The sequence below is a fragment of the Podarcis pityusensis genome (assembly GCF_964106645.2).
Source record: "Podarcis pityusensis genome assembly, chromosome: 5".
NCBI classification, from domain to species: Eukaryota; Metazoa; Chordata; class Lepidosauria; order Squamata; family Lacertidae; genus Podarcis; species Podarcis pityusensis.
Genome location: NC_138032.1, coordinates 92086627 through 92101928, shown reverse-complemented (window position 1 = coordinate 92101928; position 15302 = coordinate 92086627). Strand labels below are relative to the sequence as shown.

The following is a 15302-nucleotide window of genomic DNA, read 5'->3' as shown; positions in this document are numbered from 1 at the left end:
TTGTGGTAAACTTTTGGGAGAGTTAGTTCTGGAGTTGCTGGTTCTGTGGTTCTATGAGAGGAACATGGTTCATTTGAACAGCTTCTCCCTGCCTTCATATCAAGTCTCAACCAGGTCAATATCTTGGCACCCCAAACAGATTTTGAAAGTATGATTGAGCTGTATACTGGGGTGGGTGGGCTTCCCTGGCCAAAACTTGATAGTGGAAATGGATCAAACAGCATCTCTGAGGTATCTGTTCCTCACAACTTCACTGCTGACTGAATCCACGGAAGCTATCAAGGTGTTGTCTAAACTTTTGTGTGGATCTGTTAGGTGCTCGCGCATCATCCAAAAACACTACCTGTATCTCAGAGCCCTGCAGGACAGAGAATATAGATGGAGGACAGGCCAAGCAGTCAGGCGGGAACGTATTTTTACTACGAAATACGCCTTTTACCCTTGGAAGATTGTGTAGAACCATTAATTTCCTACTAATCAGAAGCAAGGGCAAGTTGAACCTGCTGCTACCCGAGCCAGTGGGTATGAAGGCGAGCAAAGGATGGTCACCAGGGGCACATAATTGATATTTTCTTTTCAATAAATAGCAGGAAACAACATATTCTGGGTCACTGCATATTCTGATAATAATCAAGAGATGCAAGTATAGGAGACACTTGGAACACTCTAGGAAGGACCAGAGAATCTTCATTTAGAAGGTGGCGCTATGGGTTAAACCACAGAGCCTAGGACTTGCCAATCAGAAGGTCGGCGGTTCGAATCCCTGCGACGGGGTGAGCTCCCGTTGCTCGGTCCCTGCTCCTGCAAACCTAGCAGTTCAAAAGCGTGAAGTGCAAGTAGATAAATAGGTACCACTCCGGCAGGAAGGTAAACGGCGTTTCCGTGCGCTGCTCTGGTTCGCCAGAAGTGGCTTAGTCATGCTGGCCACGTGACCCAGAAGCTGTACGCCGGCTCCCTCGGCCAATTGAGCGAGATGAGCGCCGCAACCCCAGAGTCGGCCACGACTGGACCTAATGGTCAGGGGTCCCTTTACCTTTTAATTTTTGTTTAGCAATAGAACAGGCACTGAACAGGAAACAGAATCACCTGAATGGTTCTGACTCGTGTACGTCCAAGGCTGCCCCTCGTATTCTTCCTTCCTTCAGGGCCTGTGCAAGTGCTTTTTCATCTACTAGCCCTCCTCGAGCCATGTTCACAAGGAAGGCTCCCTGTCGCATCTGCGGGAAGTTAAAATGCCGAGATTAAAAGCGCGCGAAATAAAGTTGATGTTAGTAGAGGAACCAGCCGTCATTGGAACAGCCAACACCAAAAAGTGGACCACTTGCCTTACTACACACTGGAAAAATGCTACAAAAATCTTATTATAAACCAAGCTTAAAAGGTGTAAATAGCCAAGCAAAACTGCATCTTTATCACGGTTAAACTGAACAAGGCCCGGGGAGCATCATACAGATTAATTTTTGCATTTGACAGATGTTCAGTCTGTGTTTAAATGCTATAATTTAGCCTAAGGCAATACAGTGGTGCCTCGCAAGACGAAATTAATCCGTTCCGCGTGTCTCTTCATCTTGTGGTTTTTTCGTCTTGCGAAGCACGGCTATTAGCGGCTTAGCGGCTATTAACGGCTTAGCGGCTTTAAGAAAAAGGAAACAAACTCGCAAGAACTCGCAAGACGTTTCGTCTTGCGAAGCAAGCCCATAGGGAAATTCGTCTTGCGGAACGACTCAAAAAACGGAAAACTCTTTTGTCTAGCGAGTTTTTCGTCTTGCGAGGCATTCGTCTTGCGGGGCACCACTGTACTGAAAGCAAATCTTAAAAATATGGTTTAAAAATACTTTCCGTCTAGTTAACAGGACTTTAAAATGTGTGCCCTGTTGTACTGCACTGAAGTCAGATGACAATTTATTAAATTTAAGACTGTGAGTCGCTGAAAGGAACTGCCGCGGCCTTGGAAAGTGCAGGCTGTTTTCTCTACCTTTCACAAGAAACTGAACCGATTTACTGCAAAAAAAAAACATTTTTTAAGGTAAAGTGAATAGAAATTACTAAAAACAAGACGTGTGAAAACAAGCACCCATTAGCAAACAAAATGTGTTTGCTTACTGAGGCAACAATGTAATTTTCTACTTGCCTTAACATATCAATGGAAACACTTAAAGTTGTACCAAGTAGAACAGCACAGCTGTCGACATAAAAATAAGTGACATATTAATAACTTATCAGAACACCTTTGCATTCCAAGATCCTTTAGGAAAGCGGAAATATTTAATAAATTATAAAACTGACACAGACAATTGTAGCTTTCAGTAATACGCTTATGTTGATTTCCTGTTGAATCAAGGAGTTTCATGGCTTTCAGAAACTTGCAAGCAAACATATCCATAAACTATGTAAATGTCATTCAACAAATGGCCAGCCCATAATGTTGAGATTTCTTGCTTGCTGAAACCCAATTAACTTGAAACCCAGAAAGCTGTAGAAACCAGTTTATGTGAAGCGTATGACTAGATAAAAGACAAATCATGAACTGCCTCAACAGAGAATCCATAGAATTAGCTGCACAGCAAATTCTGTTGGCTGCAATAAAGAAAAGGTTTGTGGCACCTTAAAGATCAGAGCATTCATTTATACCAACATTTCTGCAGCACCATTTTTAAAAACAGAATCGGCACTGTAATTAATATAAAAAAAGAATAAAACGACAATTTGAAGTACCTCATACGATTGCAGGAGCAGCAAGATAGCAACAGGTTAACTAATGCGTTTATATTTCTTTATTTGACATCCTGCTCTGTCCCATGGGCTCAAGACATCTCAGAGAAGCTTTTCTAAACGTTAATACCTCGTTCCCTGGGAATCAAAGCACAACTCTAAAATCTAATGTGCCCTGAAAATGCCTGCTGAAATAAAGGTGGTTTTGCAACCTGCCTAAATAGAGGCCATGAAGCAGCCAGTGGCTATTCCATATTCTGTTCATCACAGCTGAAAAACCCTTCTGCCCAGTCGCCAGACCTCTTAAAGCGGGGGGGGGGGGGGGGCACCCAGAAGTGGATTGAATTCTCATGTTCTCATGCAGGTTCACAGATGAAAAAGAGATTCCTGGAATTACCGCAGCACAAGCTTCCATGAACTAGGTGCCAATACATCAGGTGGATGGTCTGATTACCAAACCTCAGAGAAGTGGCTGCATAACACAATAGTTGTTGTTGTTGTTTTGTCGTTTCTGACTCTTTGTGACCCCATGGACCAGATCACACCAGGCACTCCTGTCTTCCACTGCCTCCTGCAGTTTGGTCAAACTCATGCTGGTAGCTTCGGAACACTGTCCAACCATCTCATCCTCTGTCGTCCCCTTCTCCTTGTGCCCTCCATCTTTCCCAACATCAGGGTCTTTTCCAGGGAGTCTTCTCTTCTCAGGAGGTGGCCAAAGTATTGGAGCCTCAGCTTCACGATCTGTCCTTCCAGTGAGCACTCAGGGCTGATTTCCTTCAGAATGGATAGGTTTGATCTTCTTGCAGTCCATGGGACTCTCAAGAGTCTCCTCCAGCACCATAATTCAAAAGCACAAATTCTTCGGCGATCAGCCTTTTTTATGGTCCAGCTCTCACTTCCATACATCACTACTGGGAAAACCATAACTTTAACTATACGGACCTTCGTTGGCAAGGGGATGTCTCTGCTTTTTAAGATGCTGTCTAGGTTTGTCATTGTTTTTCTCCCAAGAAGCAGGCGTCTTTTAATTTCGTGGCTGCTGTCACCATTTACAGTGATCATGGAGCCCAAGAAAGTAAAATCTCTCACTGCCTCCATTTCTTCCCCTTCTGTTTGCCAGGAGGTGATGGGCCCAGTGGCCATGATCTTATTTTTTTTGATGTTGAGCTTCAAACTATATTTTGCGCTCTCCTCTTTCACCCTCATTAATAGGTTCTTTAATTCCTCCTCACTTTCTGCCATCAAGGTTGTGTCATCTAGGATGCAACTAATTGCAAGACTGCCATTATTCTGTAGTTCTGCCTACAGAACTAAGAAATGGTTGTTTTGATTGGCAAGCATCCACTTCTGATAATGTAAGTTCAATAAAAACTAAGTTACGGCTGTAAATGCTATGGGTGATCTGCAAACATTTAAGTTGAAAGTCCAAAATTATTTCAAGTACTCTCCTCCGCCAGTAGCCGGACAAATAAATTGGGATGGGAACGCTTGTGAGTATTAGCACTGAACACAAGGGGGCAGTAGCCACTTAATCTACGAATTGAGATGTGCAGAAATTTTATCAGAAGGCAACTTTTCAGTTCATGAGTAAACAAAGATCCACGTGATTAAACTGCAGTGGTAGGATGTGACATTTCTTCACCAAGTAGAACCTATTATTAGGACAGACAGCAGACAAAATTGATACCTGGTTGCATGGCAGAACCGCTCGCCTCTCAATATACACTGTAACTATATATCTGCAAAATGGCGATGGCATCATTGGTCTGCCTCGTAAGTACCTCTAAGGCGATGTTTGTGAAGTGCTTAGAACACACGAAAATTGCTATGTAAATGTTAACTCTTATCGTCACTGTGACATTATCCGAAACGTACCTGTTTAATGGTGAAGTCGTTAATAAGGTGATGGTTGTGTTCGTTTAGGCTGCAGTGGAGGGTGACGCAGTCGCTGTGAAACAACAAATCCTGCAAAGTTGTCACCCGCTGAAGTCCAAGAGCACGTTCCATGCCATCTGAGAGGTACGGGTCGTAGAAAATGACATTGAAGCCAAAGGCTTTTGCACGTAGTGCAACCGCTTGACCAACTCGTCCTGCGGGGAGGGGGAGAATTTTTTTGTCTTGCAACAAATATTGTTGAGGCAGGTATAAAGCAACCCACCCATTCATGCAGATGGGGCTTGGATGCAATGTTAAACTACCGTATTTTTCGCTCTATAAGACGCACCAGACCACAAGACGCACCTGGTTTTTGGAGGAGGAAAACAAGAAAAAAAATATTCTGAATCTCAGAAGCCAGAAAAAGCAAGAGGGATCGCTGTGCAGTGAAAGCAGCAATTCCTCTTGCTGTTCTGGCTTCTGTGATAGCTGCGCGGCCTGCATTCGCTCCATAAGACGCACACACATTTCCCCTTACTTTTTAGGAGGGAAAAAGTGAGTCTTATAAGGAGAAGGTTTTGCTTCTGCTTTCAATTAACCATGGTTTATTATCATTATCCCCAAAGCTGAATCTTAAATATGGTTTAGGACAGTGTTTTTCAATTGTGGGTCCCACCTGCGGCTAAGCTGGCTGATGATATTGTCCAACAACATCTGGTGACCCAAAGCTGAAGAACACTGGTTTAGCAGAATCGTAAACCAAGGTTTAATGTTTGCTTCTTTCCCTAAACCATAGTTAAGAATATCCAGTTTATCTGGGTCCAAGGATAACGCGTGGCCATAATTACCGTATTTTTCGCACCATTGGACGCACCGGACCATAGGACGCACCGGATCATAGGAGGGGGAGAACAGGGAAAAATTTTTTTTTCTTGTTCTCTCCCTCTAAAACAAGGTGCGTTCAAGGTACCTAATTTTTTTTTGGGGGGGGGGGAATAAAGAAAAAGAAATTCCCTCCCCAGGCACGGGGCAGGCGCGGGGGAAGCCCGAGCTTCCCCCGACCCTAGCCCCCAGAACAGCCTGCTATCCGCAAGCCTAGGGACCCGAGCCGGTCTCCCCAGGCTTGTGGAGAGGTGCGCGAAGCCCGGGCGCGCTCTTCAGTGTGCACCAGGCTTCGGAATGCAGGCAGCTCCGTGCCACCCTCCCGAGCCCCGCACGGCTTCGCGCGGGGACCGGGAGGGTGGCGCGGAGCTGCAGGAAGCCCTGGGGCGCAGGCAGCTCCGCGCCACCCTCCGGAGCCCCGCGCGGCTTCGCGCCGGGATCGGGAGGGTGGCGAGGAGCTGCAAGAAGCCCTGGAGCTCAGGCAGCTCCGCGCTACCCTCCGGAGCCCCGCGCGGCTTCGCGCCGGGATCCGGAGGGTGGCGCGGAGCTGCAGGAAGCCCGGGAAAGCCTGCATTCGCTCCATAGGACGCACACACATTTCCCCTTCATTTTTGGAGGGGAAAAAGTGCGTCCTACAGAGCGAAAAATACGGTAGTTGCAAGTGGAAGCAAAACCTTCCTATCTACTCCTCCTCATGGTTGCAGAGGAAGAAGAGAAGGGAGCTCACAAAGCAGAGGGCCATTCATATAATGCTAAGCCATAGTTTAGTGTTACGTCAGAATGAGGTTGCAGAGTACGTACACAGTAGTCCAACTTAAAAGAGTTCTAATGAAACATGGAGAAGAGAAATTTCCAGTTCCATTAGGAAAACATCACTGTTACTCTTCCACCACTCCCCAGACTTTGTGTAGGCTCTTGCCCACTATGGTTCAACAAACTTATTTCTGCTACGGAGTGACAAGGTGGTTCTGGAATACATTTTAGAAATGAACTACTGAGCAAAATACAGTGGTACCTCGGTTTACAAACTTAATCCGTTCCTGAAGTCCATTCTTAAACCGATTCCATTCTTAAACCGAGGCGCGCTTTCTCTAATGAGTCCTCCCACCACCGGTGCCCTTCCACAGTTCGGTTTCCGTTTGTAGACCAAGGTAAAGTTCGCAAACACTACTTCCGGTTTTGCGAAGTTCGTAAACCGAATCGTTCATAAACAGGACTATTCTTAAACCGAGGTACCACTGTAGAGGGGTAGATATCTGGTCCTGGTAACGCAGACAATAGGTTTGGAGCATCTTAGGGCACTAGCTAACCCAGGGCAGTGATTCTAAATAGGATACCATCATCCCTAGCAGTTTGTTAGGGTCCCGATTAGCCACAACAATGAATGCATTTAACTAACAAACAGACTTTATCTTCAAAGAGCAGAGAGCAGGACAACAGGGTGGGCCTACCTAACCCAATAATGCCCAGGGTCTCCCCTCGGATTCTTGCAGCCCCAGAAGCCACTTCCCGGATCTGCTCCACACTCTGCACCCTCGTGCCTTCTCGCAAGGCCTGATGAAGCCAGGTGGTTCGTCTGTACAGGTTCAAGATGTGGCACATTGTAGAGTCTGCTGTCTCTTCCACGGATGCAGCCGGAACATTGCACACTGCAATCCCTTAAATAATAATTAGAAAAAACACAATGTGTTGAATCCTAGGGTGGCTCCAGAATGCCACGGAAAACCCCCCCCCACAGCATCTTTATGAATTCAACCAGCCCCTGGCCCTCAGAGATGTTGGAAAGACATATACTATTAAGCACCTAAAGCAGAACAAAAAAATTCCTTCCAGTAGCACCTTAAAGACCAACTAAGTTAGTTCTTGGTATGAGCTTTCGTGTGCACGCACACTTCTTCAGAAACACGAAAGCTCATACCAAGAACTAACTTAGTTGGTCTTTAAGGTGCTACTGGAAGGAATTTTTTTGTTTTGACTATGGCAGACCAACACGGCTACCTATCTGTAACTGCACCTAAAGCAGGAATAGGCAAACTCGGCCCTCCAGATGTTTTGGGACTACAATTCCCATCATCCCTGACCACTGGTCCAGTTAGCTAGGGATGATGGGAGTTGTAGTCCCAAAACAGCTGGAGGGCCGAGTTTTCCTATGCCTGACCTAAAGCAAGACTATGCACCTTTCCAACGATTAAAAAATGGACAGCCCCCACCTGATGCTTCAACCATCTAAAATAAGCCATGCATCAGAAAAGTGTAAGAGAAATTAAGAGGGGTTGCGGAATAAACTCTTGCTTTGGGTAGGGCAGGGGAGAGTGGAGCCGGATGTAAGCAGTTGCTCCAGGGATGGGACCAAGGCTCACTTGACAGAATTTACCGTATTTTTCGCACCATAGGACGCACCGGCCCATAGGACGCATCAAGTTTTTTTGGGGGGGAAATAAAGAAAAAAAAATTTATTTCCCCCCCAGGCGCTTGTGGGGCCGGCAGCAGGGAGAAGCGCTCTTCTCCCCGCCGCCCGCCTTCAGATCAGGTCCGGGCACAGCAGGAAGACGCGCTGCGTCTCCCAGCTGTCCCCGGAGCTTGCGGGGCAGGCAGCGGGGTCTCCCCGCCGTCAGCCTCCAAACCACTTCGGGAGACAGCGGGATGGCGGCGTTCCGCCTCCCTGCTGTCCCCCGACCTTGTGGGGCTGGCGCTGGGGCTGTCCTGAAGCCTGGAGAGTGAGAGGGGTCGGTGCGCACCGACCCCTCTCGCTCTCCAGGCTTCAGTGAAAGCCTGCATTCGCCCCATAGGACGCACACACATTTCCCCTTCATTTTTGGAGGGAGAAAAGTGTGTCCTATAGAGCGAAAAATACGGTAGTTTCTAGGATGCTCCAAGGTTGTGATCCAGGCGTAGCTGACCTGTGGTCCTCCAGACCAGAGCTGGCACCAATGGCTGGCATGCTCAGGCATCAGCTGAGGGCTCAGGAACCCTCATGCCCCTCGTGACGTGGGGCAGTGAGGAGCTGGGAGTCATGGAGGTGGATGGGAGGTGGCATGGAGGATGCCTTGCCCAAGAGGCCTTCAAAACCCAGAGCCAACACTGCTCCAGATCACAGAGTTTGGAAGGGACCACAAAGATCATTTAGTTCAATCCCCCAGAGTGCAAGAATCTTTTGCCCAATGTGGGGCTCGAATCTACAGCCCTGGGTTAAGAATCTCATGCTCGGCCCTGTATACCTGAAGGAGTGTCTCCACCCCCATCATTCTGCCCAGACACTGAGGTCCAGCTCCGAGGGCCTTCTGGCGGTTCCCTCACTGCAAGAAGCCATGTTACAGGGAAGCAGGCAGAGGGCCTTCTCGGTGGTGGCACCCGCCCTGTGGAACGCCCTCCCAGCAGATGTCAAAGAGAAGAACCACTACCAGACTTTTAGAAGACATCTGAAGGCAGCCCTGTTTAGGGAAGTTTTTAATGTTTAATAGGTTATTGTATTTTAATATTCTGTTGGAAGCCGCCCAGAGTGGCTGGGGAAACCCAGCCAGACGGGCAGGGTATAAATACAGTGGTGCCTCGGATTAAGTACTTAATTCGTTCCGGAGGTCCATTCTTAACCTGAAACTGTTCTTAACCTGAAGCACCACTTTAGCTAATGGGGCCTCCTGCTGCTGCCTCGCCGCCGGAGCACGGTTTCTGTTCTCATCCTGAAGCAAAGTTCTTAACCCGAGGTACTATTTCTGGGTTAGCAGAGTCTGTAACCAGCAGAGTCTGTAACCTGAAGCGTATGTAACCCGAGGTACCTCTGAAAGAAAGAAAGAAAGAAAGAAAGAAAGAAAGAAAGAAAGAAAGAAAGAAAGAAAGAAAGAAAGCTCTACCAGCCCCAGCCAGCATGACTCATGGTCCGGGTTAATGGGTAGTGCAGCCCAGCAGGAGCTGGAAGGCAAGGCCACAAGTTAGCCACCTATACCTTCGCTGTCTGCAACAGAGATGACACAAATATGCAATGAAGCTGGGCTACGCTTCACAGCAACGTTACCACAGCAAAACGTTCCATAAGCTTTTGAGTCAATGTCCGCAGCCAGAGATTTTGGTGGATGTAAGGAGCAAGAGTGCGCTGGGAGGGGACAGCCTAAGTCAGTGCAAAGCAATGAACGCCTAAATATAAATAGTGGAACCCCCTTGTGTTCACAGATGTGCTTTTGATCCAGTGCATGCCTCCATTAACAGAAGGAAGAATATTCCCTTTCCTTCTGTAACCTCCAGCTCACATCAAACGCTGAAGACCTGCTCCAGAGTGGGGGGATCCTCCAACAGGACGGAAGGTGCCATGGCTAGTGGGGAAGGGCAAACTGGCAAAAAAAAACACCTCCCCTCCTCTTCCATTAGCAGGTGGCGCTGTGGGTTAAACCACAGAGCCTAGGACTTGCCGATCAGAAGGTCAGCGGTTCAAATCCCCACAACGGGGTGAGCTCCCATTGCTCGGTCCCCGCTCCTGCCAACCTACCAGTTCGAAAGCACGTCAAAGTGCAAGTAGATAAATAGGTACCACTCCGGCGGGAAGGTAAACGGTGTTTCTGTGCGCTGCTCTGGTTCGCCAGAAGCGGCTTAGTCATGCTGGCCACATGACCCAGAAGCTGTTTGCGGACAAACGCCGGCTCCCTCGGCCTACAGAGCAAGATGAGCGCACAACCCCAGTCGGTCAGGGGTCCCTTTACCTTTACGTTGGGTCAAAGGTCCTTTGGCTGGGTCGGGATGATATGAGATTGGGGGGCAATTCCCATCTCTTGCGGGGGCGCAATTAGTGCCAGCACCATCCGTTAAGAGTTTGGGTGTAATCTTCGACACCTCCCTTTCCAAGGAGGCGCAGATTGCAGCTATAAAAAAGGTGGCATTTTTTCACCTCCGCCAAGCTAAGCAGTTGGCTCCTTACCTCTCTCGCCTTGACCTAGCCACTGTTATCTACGTGACGGTCACCTCCAGACTGGATTATTGTAACTCGCTCTACGTGGGGCTGCCCTTGAGACTGACCCAGAAACTCCAGAGGGTGCAAAATGCCGCGACAAGACTCCTTACGGGGTCCTCGCTGCGAGATCACATTCACCCGGTGCTATACCAGCTGCACTGGCTCCCGGTGGAGTACAGGATCAGGTTTAAGGTGCTGGTTTTAACCTTTAAAGCCCTATACGGCCTAGGACCCTCGTACCTACGGGACCGCCTCTCCTGGTATGTCCCACAGAGGAACTTACAGTCTTCAGACAAAAACATCCTGAAGGTCCCAGGCCACAGAGAGGTTAGGCTGGCCTCAACCAGAGCCAGGGCTTTTTTGGCCTGTGGCTCCGATCTGGTGGAACGCTCTGTCACAAGAGACTAGGGCCCTGCGGGACTTGACATCTTTCCGCAGGGCCTGCAAGACAGAGCTGTTCCACCAGGCCTTTGGCCAGGGCACAGCCTGACCCCCTCCTTTGGCTATCCTCACAGAACTCTAGCCCAATGGTTGCCATTAATCTGATTTGAACTGATTTTATAATGAAATGATTTTAGAATGTTGTATTATTTTACTGTTGTTAGGTGCCCTGAGCCCAGCTTCGGCTGGGGAGGGCAGGATATAAATAAAAATTTATTTTTATTTATTTATTTTTGTAAGCACCAACTGGAGTACCCTTACTTGAGTTATTCAATTAATTTCAAATACAGAGTACCACACTTAAGTGCAACCTTCAAACACGTCAGCAAAGTTTGAACACCAACCCCCTTGGGTTTCTACATAAAATTTCACAGACGTGAATTAACGACATACCTAAATCGCCAGCAGATTTAATATCAATGTTATCAAAACCACTTCCAATTCTAACGATTATTCGAAGTGCTTTAAACTTCTCCAGGTCTTCACGGGTTAAAGTGATAGTGTGGTACATCAGGGCTCCCACTGCTTCATTTAGTACCTGAAAAACAAAGGCAAACACAATTCAGTTACGTTCTCAACACGCCCTCCAGAATTCCAATTCCTGGGGTACACGCCATCGTCTCCAATAGTCTGGTCATCTCTCAAGGGAGAATTTCAAGGTGCGGTTGCAGCAGAATGGGTAGCAAAATGATTGCCTGAGACTTACTGTTCACTTGAGAGACCTGCTCACAAATGCTACTATATTTTGCTAGTTCCCCCTGGGAGGTGAGAGGGACGCGGGTGGCACTGTGGGTTAAACCACAGAGCCTAGGACTTGCTGATCAGAAGGTCGGCGGTTCGAATCCCCGCGACGGGGTGAGCTCCCGTTGCTCAGTCCCAGCTCCTGCCAACCTAGCAGTTCGAAAGCATGTCAAAGTGCAAGTAGATAAATAGTTACCGCTCAGGCGGGAAGGTAAACGTTGTTTCCATGCGCTGCTCTGGTTTGCCAGAAGCGGCTTAGTCATGCTGGCCACATGACCCGGAAGCTGTACGCCGGCTCCCTCGGCCAATAAAGCGAGATGAGCGCCGCAACCCCAGAGTCGGTCACGACTGGACCTAATGGTCAGGGGCCCCTTTACCTTTAACCTAGCAAAATACCATGGATTAAGATGTTACGTACTTGGTAATCTGACTACTCTGGACCCGGTAGTGCCCACCAACAGTCTGAGGTGCAGGTTTTGTTTTTAGCATCATGGCAAATCTCAAGACATTTATCAGGTTTCACTGAACTTGAGTGTACCCTAGTTGTTTAAGGCAAGAAAAAAGCCTTTGGGGAAATAAAGCAAAATAGAAAAATAGAGCAAAGCAATGGAAGTGTTTTCTTGTGGAGCTATTAGCACTGTGGAGAACGGTTGTTCCTTTCTGATCCTTTAACTTTTACTAAAAGCGTAACACAAATAAAACAAGTGAAAGGCAGTTCCCATCCCTACCTATCCTTCAAAGTAAAATAACTCTAGAGATAGGCATTATGCAAAGGGCTCCAAAGCGAGCCAAGATTTTATGTTCCAAAACATCATCTGGTGTCAGTTTATACAAGAGGCATCTAAGGTCACGAAGAATTTCCCATCAGCTCTCCAATAAGTGGTCGGCTGGCAAGAGTTTCTCTTGCTGTCAATAGTTTGCTTATTTCTCGAAAGGAGTAACAAAAAAAACCACACCTCTATAAGGATCAAAATTGCCATAAGCACATCCAATGGCACAACTGGTACCAATTGGGGTTTTGCCATCTCCCATTCCACCTTGTGGAATGCAGATGACACAACCTTGATGGCAGAAAGTGAGGAGGAATTAAAGAACCTTTTAATGAGGGTGAAAGAGGAGAGCGCAAAATATGGTCTGAAGCTCAACATCAAAAAAACGAAGATCATGGCCACTGGGCCCATCACCTCCTGGCAAATAGAAGGGGAAGAAATGGAGGCAGTGAGAGATTTTACTTTCTTGGGCTCCATGATCACTGCAGATGGTGACAGCAGCCACGAAATTAAACGACGCCTGCTTCTTGGGAGAAGGGCGATGACAGGCCTAAACAGCATCTTGAGAAGCAGAGACATCACCTTGCCAACAAAGGTCCGTATAGTTAAAGCTATGGTTTTCCCAGTAGTGATGTATGGAAGTGAAAGCTGGGCCATAAAGAAGGCTGATCGCCAAAGAATTGATGCTTTTGAATTATGGTGCTGGAGGAGACTCTTGAGAGTCCCATGGACTGCAAGAAGATCAAACCTATCCATTCTGAAGGAAATCAGCCCCGAGCGCTCACTGGAAGGACAGATCCTGAAGCTGAGGCTCCAATACTTTGGCCACCTCCTGAGAAGAAAAGACTCCATGGAAAAGACCCTGATGTTGGGAAAGATGGAGGGCACAAGGAGAAGGGGACGACAGAGGATGAGATGGTGGGACAGTGTTCTTGAAGCTACCAGCATGAGTTTGACCAAACTGCGGGAGGCAGTGGAAGACAGGAGTGCCTGGCGTGCTCTGGTCCATGGGGTCACGAAGAGTTGGACACGACTAAACAACTAAACAACAATTCCACCTTGTTCCCATCACACTGTTGCTGCAGCCACTGTGCAGACAGACAGAAGAGATGAATAGGATCAGCTGCTAGGCTTAATGCACACCTATGGCTGCTCTCTATTCTTCAGCAGAAGTTCTCCTTTGCCTCTTATTTTGGCTGCCAACTTTACCTGCACCCAAGAGGCTGAAGAAGCCTACAGCTTGTTTCAGAAAAGCAAAGGAAAGCCTAGCATAGGAGCTCCCCCAAAATATAAACTCTTTCCCCCCAGGGACTCCTGCCCAGCAAGGACGTGCATTAAAGGAGCACTTTACAAATCAATCGTATCTTCTGCACAGGCCTCATTTCTTCACATTTTAGCCCTAAGCTCCCAGATGGCTCACTAAAAGCTCTTGAGATGGCGTACAAAACATATGAAAATAATATTAATAATAATAATAATATTAAGGGCAGTGCTTTTTGGGGGGGGGGGTGCCAGTCCTCACATTTTGATCAATTATAAAGTGCCTCTCTTCCCTTCCCTACTGAACTTGTGACAAACGTTTAATTAAAATGTGGATAATAATAATAATAATAAATAAAAACCGAAATAAAAACCGAAATGGTTAACATTTTATGCACCGTGTTTATTGCTTTGAATGATAAAAGAATTAAAAACTGTGAATAGTGCCAAGGGCACCGGTCACAAAAAGGCCACTGCAGGGTGTGTCTTCTGTGAAGGCAAGGCATTGCACAAAATTAGAGAGTTGCTGCGGATTGCCTTCGCCCAATCTCATGTTTACCATGGGAAGTCAGTGCTATGTCCTGTGTTTGTGACAATCACACAATATTTGTGTGACAAACACACACACACACGGGGAGGGAGATAAGCTGTTATTGTCCACTAACAATAGGCAGCATTCACTGGTCCCAGGTACCAGTACACTGGTACCAGATACCAGGTGGTAAAGGACCCCTGGGTGGTTAAGTCCAGTCAAAGGTGACTATGGGGTTGTGGCGTTCATCTTGCTCTACAGGCCGAGGGAGCCGGCGTTTGTCCACAGACAGCTTTCTGGGTCATGTGGCTTCTTTCCACTACTGGCACAACTGAACACTGTGATGTAAGCCAGAGCGCACAGAAACGCCGTTTACCTTCCAGCGACAGCAGTGCCTATTTATCTACTTGCACTGGTGTGCTTTTGAACTGCTAACTGCTAGGTTGGCAGGAGCAGGGACCGAGCAACGGGAGCTCACTCCATCGCAGGGATTTGAACCGCCAACTTTCCGTTCGGCAAGCCCAAGAGGCTCAGTGGTTTAGACCACAGCGCCACCCGTGCTCCTAGGGTAATAATGTATTGCCATTAACATATCAAAGCTATCACATGTTGTAGCCATGGGTGATCTCGCCCAGAAGCTCCATACAAATATTGGCAGTCTGCCACCTATGGTCTTTGCTATTCCACCACGCTCAGCCGTCCCAAAGTCTACCACTTCCTGAAAGCAATGGGTTGCACCATTCCAGAGCCTTGTAATGAACTCTGACCAAAGCTTTTTTAACCTTTTTGAACCCAGCTGCTCTGTAGGCCACGAGTCGCATGTAGGAAAGGGTTGTTGTTGTTTAGTCGTTGAGTCGTCTCCGACTCTTCGTGACCCCCTGGACCAGAGCATGCCAGGCACTCCTGTCTTCCACTGCCTCCCGCAGTTTGGTCAAAGTCATGCTGGTAGCTTCGAGAACACTATCCAACCATCTCGTCCTCTGTCGTCCCCTTCTCCTTGTGCCCTCCATCTTTCCCAACATCAGGGTCTTTTCCAGGGAGTCTTCTCTTCTCATGAGGGGGCCAAAGTATTGGAGCCTCAGCTTCACGATCTGTCCTTCCAGTGAGCACTCAGGGCTGATTTCCTTAAGAATGGAGAGGTTTGATCTTC

The 15302-nt window shown here is 47.6% G+C and overlaps 1 protein-coding gene and 1 long non-coding RNA gene across 6 annotated transcripts in view; one reads left to right on the top strand and one right to left on the bottom strand.

Annotated features, from left to right (window-relative positions):
- The window catches only part of LOC308477279, a 186284-nt gene that overhangs the window by 9852 nt on the left and 161130 nt on the right, over positions 1–15302 (top strand). The window lies entirely within an intron of this gene.
- The window catches only part of CTBP1 (C-terminal binding protein 1), a 57398-nt gene that overhangs the window by 4942 nt on the left and 37154 nt on the right, over positions 1–15302 (bottom strand). For all 5 annotated transcript variants that reach the window (XM_081005615.1, XM_081005616.1, XM_081005619.1 and 2 more), the window contains 4 exons: positions 11243–11387; positions 6921–7127; positions 4588–4802; positions 1087–1217 (listed from right to left, as the gene is read on the bottom strand). In XM_081005615.1, the coding sequence (XP_080861741.1) occupies positions 1087–1217; positions 4588–4802; positions 6921–7127; positions 11243–11387 (698 nt within the window). The remainder of the gene's footprint in view (positions 1–1086; positions 1218–4587; positions 4803–6920; positions 7128–11242; positions 11388–15302) is intronic.